Raw genomic sequence first — 10,279 nt, forward strand, 5'->3', positions numbered from 1 at the left:
AAAACTGCCAAAATGTGTGAAATAAAGAAAAATGGATCATCTCATATATAAATTTCACATGGTCATTGAAAAGTATATGTATTATCACTTTATCGATAGAGCATGTGAAATTCACACATAACAAAAATCAACCACGGGATAGAGCGAGTCTCACTTCGATTGTCTCCACTCTCCACTCTCCATATGCGTTGTCTCCGTTCCGTAATTTCTTTTATATAATTAATTACCTGAGATTGATCTATTTGGATGAGCACATCAAATATCGAGATGAATAATTAAATGCTGACTTCGACAAATATACTGTATTTAGCTCAGATGTAATATAAAATGAATTTTAGAAATCATTTACATGTTATATTCACATTAAGAACACATATCAAGTTGACCATGGACGACCCACTTACATATCTCAAGTATTCGTAAGGTAAGAAGCCACGTCATGAACCACTAGGACTAGCCTAGTGGTGTAGTCTGTATGAGTAGCTGTGTTCGATTCCTTGTACTTCAAAAAAAAAAAAAAATAAAAAATAAAAAAATAAAAAACCATGTCCACCATGAAAGTGATGGAGATCACAATTGTCTTTATATATCGATGTAATAATAATAATAAGTTTTATATCACATCTTTGTTATTAATTTATTTTTATTTAACGACTTACAGATTTAATAAATTAGAATTTTTATATATAAATAAAATTAATCATGATCAAGATTAAAAGTGCAATTTTTACACTGGTATAAAATGATACTTACTCATTTTCAATATATATTTAAATAAATTAGGTTCATATATAGGACTCAATTGCACAATCATACAATGAGTGATATGCAGAAGTTTTTAATACTAACACTAATTAATAGTAAAGTTGATAAGTCAATTTCACAAACTTATAGAATGAATAAGAAGAATGTGTAGTCATAAATATAAATTTCATTCAAGGGCCATGCATCAAGATTTAAATTATGTGGGAGAAAGAAGGAGGCAAAATGCATTGGAATCCGAGGGACCCTCGCGTGGAACAATTTTGACGCATATGCACTTGAGAAAATTCAAAATCACCTTTGGACAAAAACTCATGTAAGGCAATAACACAAGTGATCCCAGCTAGCGCTGCTCTATCCTATATATCTTTCAATCCGTGGTATACATTTGCAATTAATTTGAGGTAGCCGTCTTTTCTTACTCATTCTCCCAAAAATATCTTTAGTGGTACAGATGCATCAAATTTTTTGATATATCTTCTATTCATAATATGAGACATGTCTTATTTTTATTAAATTATTAATAAATTTTATTTTATAATCAGCTGAAAGAATAATTTAATAAAAAGTAAGATATGTGTTGCGGTGTGAGTGAAAGATGCGGCTAACCATAACACTAAAGAAAATTTCCATTCTCCCAATACACACATGAAACCCCTATAAAAATCTACACTCTCAGCCACTACTGTATAAGCTGCAGCTAGTAGCTATTAATATTTCCTTACAAAATGGAGGGTGGATTGTCGAAAAAAAGCTTCCTTCTAATGTTTCTTTTGCTTGCTGCGGCTGTTGTAAACACAGTGCATGGCGAAGTTACATGTGTAGGGTTCTATTCGAGCTCATGTCCACGTGCTGAGTCCATTGTTAGGTCCACAGTTCAATCCTACTTTAGGTCTGACCCTACTTTTGCTGCTGGGTTGCTTAGGATGCACTTCCATGATTGCTTTGTGAGAGGTTGTGACGCTTCTGTTCTCATTGATGGCGACGGCACTGAGAGAAAAGCTAGGCCAAACCTTAGTTTAAAAGGCTTTGAGGTTATTGATGATGCAAAGACTAAGCTCGAGGCTGCGTGTCCTGGTGTTGTGTCTTGTTCTGATATCCTTGCCCTTGCTGCCCGTGATTCCGTTGTTCTCGTAATTAATTTACTTAATCTTAATTGGCCGTTACTTAATCGTTATCAATATTAATTTTATAATATTAGAGAATAATATAAACCATTAAAAAAATCTTCTTATCTTGACACTTTAAAACCTTGAGTTGAAGCGTGGTTCTTTACCAATAACGCTATAAAATAGACGACAATTTGATCAGTTGAAGTTCAATATTAATTAATTGGTAGATTGCAATAATTAATTTAATTTGATGAGTTATATTACATGCAGAGTGGTGGACTAAGATGGGAAGTGCCGACTGGACGGAGGGATGGAAGGGTTTCAATTGGAACTGAAGCAGCCATTAATTTGCCAGGTCCTAATGATAGCGTTGCAATCCAGAAGAAGAAGTTTGCTAATAAGGGTCTCAACATTCAAGACCTCGTCATTCTTGCCGGTACCTATACATTATATTCTTTCATTTTCAATTCAATATAAATCTCTAATTACATTTTTCTTCCTAAAAATACATCATTTTCACTGGAATCACCAATTACAACCATACCAGCTTATTTTTCAGAATCCCAGTAAAAATCGTGTAAATGCATAAACCCAAAGGTAACTATTATTAGTTAATTGTGTTTAGAATATTTTTAAGTTTCAGTCATGACTATATATGGTAATTACAATATAAACTGATTTTGGCAGATTTAAAAGGGCGTAAAAAATTAGTGACACAATCATGAAAGTAATTAAAAAATGGGATTGAGCCAGGAATATTCAGACCCTTCCATCTCATATTGTGACCCAATGTATTTTTGGGTGACGGATTGTTTTAACTCCGTTTAATATCGTATGCTATTTTATAAGAGATAAGATATTGTTACTATCAATTAGTATCACTACCAATGTTATTACTAGTTTGTTTCACTGTTAGATCGATTATGTTGATTTAACGATTCTGATTTAACTTTCTAAAAATCTTCTTTCTTCTCCCTATATTTAATATTTTATATTTATTTCTATCTTTGTATGGTTATGAAATATGGGGAATCATAATCATACAAATGTGAAAATAAATATAACCGTTGGATCAACATAATCGATTTAAAGATAAAATAAACTGATAGTAACATTGGTAGTAACACTAATTGATAGTAACAATATCCTATCTCATTTTATAATATCATATGCAATTTTAAAGTTTATAATTAATGGTACGTAAATGATAAATTTTTAACTTAATTTACTGCCATTCATAATATTTCAATAAGTTTATATTGAAATAATTTTTTTTAAAATATATATTTCAAATTATTTCTTAATTTTAATTTTTTGTCTTTAAAAATCTATGACTACCTCTACTCAGTCTCTAAATTAATTTGTATTTTTAGCACAAAATCATATATGACCATAATTAAATTAAGTTAAATTTGTCCTATTGAACAATTTTCAATTTAAAAAATGCTTTGGAACAATTTAGTTAATTGTTTGCATGTCAAAATTCATTATTTGTATTTTTAATTTTTTTATGCAAGTTGTGCTTGGAGCAAATCGAACCCAATCAATTTATATGGTGCACGGCTTGACGCGTAATGAATAAAATTTTTGGAACGCACAAAAAAGATAATTGAGAAGAACATAAACTGAGCTAAATATAAACTACAATTTAAGATCTTATAATATAATGATAAACATGAATATATATATATATATATATATATATATATATATATATATATATATATATATATATATATATATATATATATATATATATATATATATATGTTTGTGTGAATTAATACATAACATATATAGGTGGGCACACGATTGGTAGTGCTGCTTGCCAATCATTCGCAGACAGACTATACAGCCCAAATGGCATTGATCCTTCCATAGACCCTTCGTTTGTTCCAACTCTGCGACAAATTTGCCCACAAAACCAACCAACGAAGAGAGTTGCATTAGACACAGGTAGCCAATTCAAATTCGACACTTCTTACTTCGCTAACCTTAAGAAAGGCCACGGAATTCTTCGTTCTGATCAGGTGCTTTGGACTGATGCTTCCACAAGGACCATTGTTCTCAAATACTTAGCCACTGGTCCCTTCAACGTTGAATTTGGCAACTCTATGGTGAAGATGAGCAATGTTGGTATCAAGACCGATGCTAATGGTGAAATTCGCAGGAAATGTTCTGCTGTTAATTAATTATAGTCCACATGTTGCAACATTGAGTTTTCTGTGTGGGGGATTATGAAAATAAGTTTAAACTTCCATGCCTCCTTTATATCAATAAGAGTGAAAAAAAAAGAAAAAGTATATGAAATGCTATACTCTGTAAAAAAATATAATTAAGTGGATATGATTCTTATTATTGAGATTTGAGAGGCTTGCAAGCCTAGCAGTCTGCCACCTGCGTTCTCAAGAAGATCAAAAGTTAATCTCTACGGTACAAATTAATATTAATGGATTGAAATGTTTCTTTGTGTCTTTTCATGTTATACCAATTAACTATTGTCAAATAAAAAATCAAATAAAAAAGTATTTATTTCAATGTACTCGACAGATAGTCCAAACACAAATATTAGTCCAAGTTCCATATATGAATTCTGTAGATAGAATTAATATATTCGCAGTGTCATGTCATGTGTATTATATCTTTTTGTAGATCATATGTATTATATCTTCAGATATTACATCTGCACAATTAATTACATAATAATGAATATATCTACAGATAGAAAAGGTTTCATTATTATATTCAACCAATATAATTAAATAACTAATAATTTTATTTATCTAATAAAATATTTTTATCTGGACCACCATCAATTGGTGCTATTATGCGCAATCAATTTTGGTAAAAAATATATCAGAAACGTAATTTCATCTCTCAGTATGCAATTATAATGAAATTGCCCAATTTATAGAGATTTTATTGAGTAACATAGAAGCTAAAAATAAACTTATATAAGCAGAATTTTTTTTTTTTTTTAATATTTAGTAAAAACTACTGAGATGTATTTACTAAATGCATGGACTAATTAGTAGTAATTTTATTTATAATTAATATCATCTAAGAAATAACTAAAACTATTTTGTATAGTAAGAGTATATTTCATAATAAAATTTTAATTAATTCTGTCATGTTCTTATATAAAGTTTTCACCCATACCATATAAATTTCAATTAATAAAATTATTATATATGAATTTATTAAAGATAGAGTTAAAAAATTAATTTGTAGTATAAATATATTATAACTAAATTAGATTTCAATAACTTTTCCATATAAAGGTTTGAATCAAATATTGTAAATATTATTTAGTAGAAGTTTTATTTATAAGCTTATTAAAGATCTAGTTTTTAAAAATATTTTATAGCATAAATATATTTAATGAATACAATTTTAATTAGTTTTATTATATCATATAAGGTTTCTTGAATACTGTGGGAACATTTTATGTTTTTATTATTATGAACATTGTTCTTCTTTATAAAACTTATACAAAATAAAACGTTTATATATAGATCAAATTTTATAAAATCAAAAATATTTAACCTATTTTATTTAAACAATCAAAAGAATTAGAGGCGCTGTAATTTGGTGAATTTTCAGCTAATATTAATGGAGCATTTCACGTAGACATTTCTTTCTGTAGGAAAGAAAAATAAAAAAGGTGAGGAAGAGAAGTGGGTCCGCTTCTGTCTCTTAATGGACAGCGTATAATAAAAATTAAAAAATATAATTTTATTTGTAGAGCTAGGATATTGTGACAACCAATAAAGTTACAACCAATATTATTATCAATCAATCTTACCGTTAGATCAGTAGTAATGATCCTGCGGTTCTCGTTGGTTTCTTAAATAATCTCTCTCTATTTGTTTCTCTCTCCCCCTTCTCTCTCTTCCCTTCTCTCTCTCAGTATATCCTCCGTCGCGCCGCCACCTAATTATATGGTAATCAATTAGAAGAGCATGTAAGCTTTGTCGCATAGGATTGCAAACTCCTCGACTCACTGGAACATAGAGGGGGAAACCAAAATTGCGAACGAAGACTGGGTTTGCGATTTAAAAATTGTGTTTCAATCCAACATCAAATGGTAGTAGAAAGGGGGTTAGGGTTCGTGAGTTGTGAAATCTGGAATTTGGGGTTATGGTTTGGTTAATTCTAGTGAACTGAATTGATTAAGGTTCAGTTAACCAAACTTTTATATATGAAAGAAATCAGTTCAGTTAACCAAACTCTCCATATACATCACTGTATCTTTCTGCCTTTCTTTTTGGAAATGGAGGATTTTTCTTCTCTTTTAACTTAACTCGGTTCATCACTCATTGACAGATCCATCTTAAAGATGTTGCAGACACAGTGAATAAACCAAACCGAATCTGGTAAAGATGTTGCAGATCCATATTATTCAGAGTTTTTAAATTTTTGGTAAAGAAGAGACAGACACACACACGCAAGAGCTCGAATCTGGTAAATCGAATCTCGAATAAAAAACTGCAATACTATTCAAGCTCTCCGCTGAATGCAGCGGCGGCGCGAGGAGGATATACCGAGAGAGAGAAGGGAAAAGAGAAAAAGAGGAGAGAGAAATGAATACAGAGAGACTATTTAAGAGACCAATGAAGACCGTGGAGAAAAAGAGGAGAGAGAAATAAATAGAGAGGGACTATTTAAGAGACCAACGAAGACTGTGGAATTGTTACTACCAATCTAACGGTGAGATTGATTGGTAGTAACATTGGTTGTAACTTTACTTGGTTGACACAATATCCTACCCCTTATTTTTATATCTGATACTTTTAATTTTGGCGCTGATACGGGAAATTTTTTTAATTTAAGATAATTGTTCTTAATTTGATGTTTACTATCATAATACAGTGAAATATAAAAACAAAATAAAAAATATACAATGTATGAATATGCTTTAACCAAGAAAAAACTAAATAGAAAATGGCGGTAATTAAGCTGAATATCGCGCGATCTATGAAACACGATTCAACGTGGGGATACGTACAGAGCCCAAAATAATAAGAGTAAACATTATTTTTAGTTCCTGTCAATATTTACAAAGTCTTTTTTAGTCCCTGGCAATAAAAAAGGACCAAATTGGTCCCTGAAATTACAAAAAAAGGGTCATGTTAGTCCTTATGTTAACTCCCAAATATGTAGAGGGACCCTTTTCTTGTACTTTCAGAGACCAATTTGATCCTTTTTTATTGCCAGGGACTGAAAATGGCTTCGTAAATATTGCCAGGGACTAAAAATAATGTTTACTCAAATAATAATAATAATAATAACAATTATCAAAAAGCAGCATCGAACCTCGTTCGTTGCATAGGAAGGAGACAAGCAAAGCCAAGCCAAGCGAAGTCCATTAGTGCCCCATTCCTTAGAAAGATTCCACTTATTGGAAGTGGTGATTGTAACCATAAAAAGACCGAGTTTATATATAAAAGTGTGTGCACACATAGATACATAAAAATATATGAAATTTATGTGAATTCATACGAGAAGAAAAAATAAGAAGAAAAAAAATATAATATATGAGATAAATTTATCTTCTATAATATAAGATACATTAAATCCTAATAAAACAGAGGAGGGATATTCTTACGACCAAAATTTTTAACTACCAACTCACTACCTATCTAATATCATTGGATCAACATTTTCTCTTTTTTGAAAAAGTTTTTAGCATTCTCTCTCTTTGATTCAATGGTGATTAGATAGGTAGTAAGTTAGTTGTAGAAAATTTTGGTAGTAAGAATATACGCTCTCAATAAAATATATATAAAGTAAACCCTCATCAGTCGTCACGTGGTGGTGGACATGGCCATGGCCGTCACAAGACAAAAGCCTTGAGCCCACCTTCCAACAACATCAAACTCATTCCCACTCCCACTATATACCCACTTGTGTAGTTTCTACGCAGTAGCCGACTTTTCTTACTCACTCTCTTAATTTTGACCCCATAAGCTTAATCCCTCTCCTATAAATACCTTCACCTATATCATATTGTATTCCACACAATATCATTGATCCTATACAACTATTTCATATAATCAATTAAGCTTGCATTTCAATTCATTTAGGATAGTGCATTTATTACAATTCGTTACAAGAATGAAGGGTGGTTTGTTCTTGCTAGTTATTAATCTTTTGCTTGCTTTATCTATTATTGTCAACAAAGTGCATGGCCAAGGGACGAGGGTAGGGTTCTATTCGAGTACATGTCCTCGTGCTGAGTCCATTGTTAAGTCCACAGTTCAATCCCACGTTAAGTCTGATCCTACTTTGACAGCTGGGTTGCTTAGGATGCACTTCCATGATTGCTTTGTGCAAGGTTGTGACGCCTCTGTTCTCATTTCTGGCACTGCCACTGAGAAAACAGCATTTCCAAACCTTGGTTTAAGAGGATACGAGGCTATTGACGATGCAAAGACGCAGCTCGAGGCTGCGTGCCCTGGTGTTGTGTCTTGTGCTGATATCGTTGCCCTCGCTGCTCGTGACTCTGTCGTTCTGGTAATTAATTATCTCAACTATGGTCGATCCACTTTGTTTCAGAAATATAAAAAATCATTCGTTTCTTTAATTTATATGATTTCAGAACTTTTGCGTGAATTTCTTTTAGAGCATGTTTGTATTTTCTTATTTTTAAGCTAGAAACTACTTATAAACTAAAGTTAAAAAAAAAAAACTTAAAAAGAGAAGTTAAAAGCGGTTTGGAAATTACATAAAAATTTTAGTTTGAATATTACTTAAAAGCACATATTTCAAGAAAATTATCTTTCTCTATCTTTATCACTCTTCATTTAAAAAAAAGCACATAATTCAAGAAAAACATATAAGAGATTAAAAAAAAAGAGTTTTTTATTATAAGAGTTTTTCTCAAAATCTGTTCGGTCTAGCTTATGCTTATGAGTAGCTTCTAGCTTAAAAAAGAGAGAATCCAAGCACCTAGTGCTCTCCAGGCTCTAAGTGATCCTTCCAAGAGATGATATTTGGATAAAAAGTTATTTTTTATTTCTTCTCTCTCCTCTCTCCTCCTTAATTGTATGATTTTGATTGATACTAATCCCTGAGTAAATGACGATCCAGTACCACCAAAATTCTTTTCGCTTTTGTGATTATTAGGAGTTTAATTTCACTTTTATTTTATTTTATTAATAAATAATTAAATAATATGAATTTTTTTAGTATAATACTTAATCAATATTGTCCACACTTCATTTAACAATTTCAAATTTTTGGATTAAATTATTTCTTTATTATGTTTAAAGGGCTTTCATCTTTTTCTATTAAGTTTGAAAGTTTCTACAGTAATTTGTGGTGTGCCCCACTTGTAACAAAAAATAATAATAATAATTGACACGGAAAACAAACTGTAAATGTGTTTAGACTATGTATGTAGTATAATTTATTATATTATATATGTCTTTGTTAGCAAAGCATGTTGAATCAATTGACAACATGAGTTCAACATATTCATAATTGACCTTAATTTTTGCATTTATTGCAGAGTGGTGGGCTGAGTTGGCAAGTGCCTACTGGACGCAAAGATGGGCGCGTGTCACAGGCTTCCGATGTCAATAACTTGCCTGGACCTAGTGATTCTGTTGACGTCCAGAAACAGAAGTTCGCAGCAAAGGGTCTCAACACTCAAGACCTCGTCACCCTTGTTGGTAATAATTAACTTTACTCAATTTCAATTATTTGATCATCATTAATCAGAATTTTAGACTGAAGTTGTGTTCAAAAGCTTACTTTAACTCAAAAGAGTTGAATTAACGGATTTATTTTCATGAATGAATAAATAATAGGTGGACATACCATTGGTACTACAGCATGCCAGTTCTTCAGTAACAGATTGTATAACTTCACCGCAAATGGTCCTGATCCTTCCATCGACCCTTCATTTCTTCCACAACTAAGAGCACTCTGCCCTCAAAACAGTGGCGCTTCAAACCGAGTTGCGCTAGATACCGGTAGTCAAAACAATTTTGATACATCTTACTTTGCTAATTTGAGGAACGGCCGTGGAATTCTGCAATCTGATGAAGCGCTTTGGAATGATGCTTCCACAAAGACATTTGTACAGAGATACTTGGGCTTAAGAGGCTTGCTTGGATTGACATTTGGCGTGGAATTTGGAAAGTCTATGGTGAAGATGAGCAATATTGGATTGAAGTCGGGTGCTGATGGTGAAATTCGCAAGATATGTTCTGCTATTAACTAGCTAGCTAGCTAGCTAGTTATTAAAACAAGTGTATAGCTTATGAAAGTCTATGTAATTGGCATTTGCCATTCAAGTGTATAATATATATATATTTCTAGTCTGATTTTTCTTTTCTTTCTTTCTTTTGCTTATCCCACAAAATATTTGAAAGTGTAAAAGTTACACCAAATGTGAT

General features: G+C 31.5%; 2 protein-coding genes across 2 annotated transcripts; both read left to right on the top strand.

Annotated features, from left to right (window-relative positions):
• The first annotated feature begins 1,415 nt into the window (after positions 1-1,415).
• On the top strand, positions 1,416-4,265 carry LOC133306893 (cationic peroxidase 2-like). The gene is made up of 3 exons (XM_061507272.1): positions 1,416-1,895; positions 2,145-2,310; positions 3,675-4,265. Exons 1-3 carry the CDS (start codon positions 1,491-1,493, stop codon positions 4,064-4,066), a joined length of 963 nt encoding a protein of 320 aa, XP_061363256.1. The 5' UTR covers positions 1,416-1,490; the 3' UTR covers positions 4,067-4,265.
• Positions 4,266-7,991: 3,726 nt separating this feature from the next.
• Positions 7,992-10,104, top strand: LOC133306903 (cationic peroxidase 2-like). Its single transcript, XM_061507288.1, has 3 exons — positions 7,992-8,390; positions 9,388-9,550; positions 9,689-10,104. The coding sequence occupies exons 1-3, from the start codon at positions 7,992-7,994 to the stop codon at positions 10,102-10,104; spliced, it is 978 nt and encodes a 325-aa protein (XP_061363272.1).
• The last annotated feature ends 175 nt before the right edge of the window (positions 10,105-10,279 follow it).

Source organism: Gastrolobium bilobum, unplaced genomic scaffold (genome assembly GCF_033153095.1).
Source record: "Gastrolobium bilobum isolate Gb01-03AN ecotype WA unplaced genomic scaffold, APGP_CSIRO_Gbil_v1 utg2909, whole genome shotgun sequence".
In the NCBI taxonomy this organism is placed as follows: domain Eukaryota; kingdom Viridiplantae; phylum Streptophyta; class Magnoliopsida; order Fabales; family Fabaceae; genus Gastrolobium; species Gastrolobium bilobum.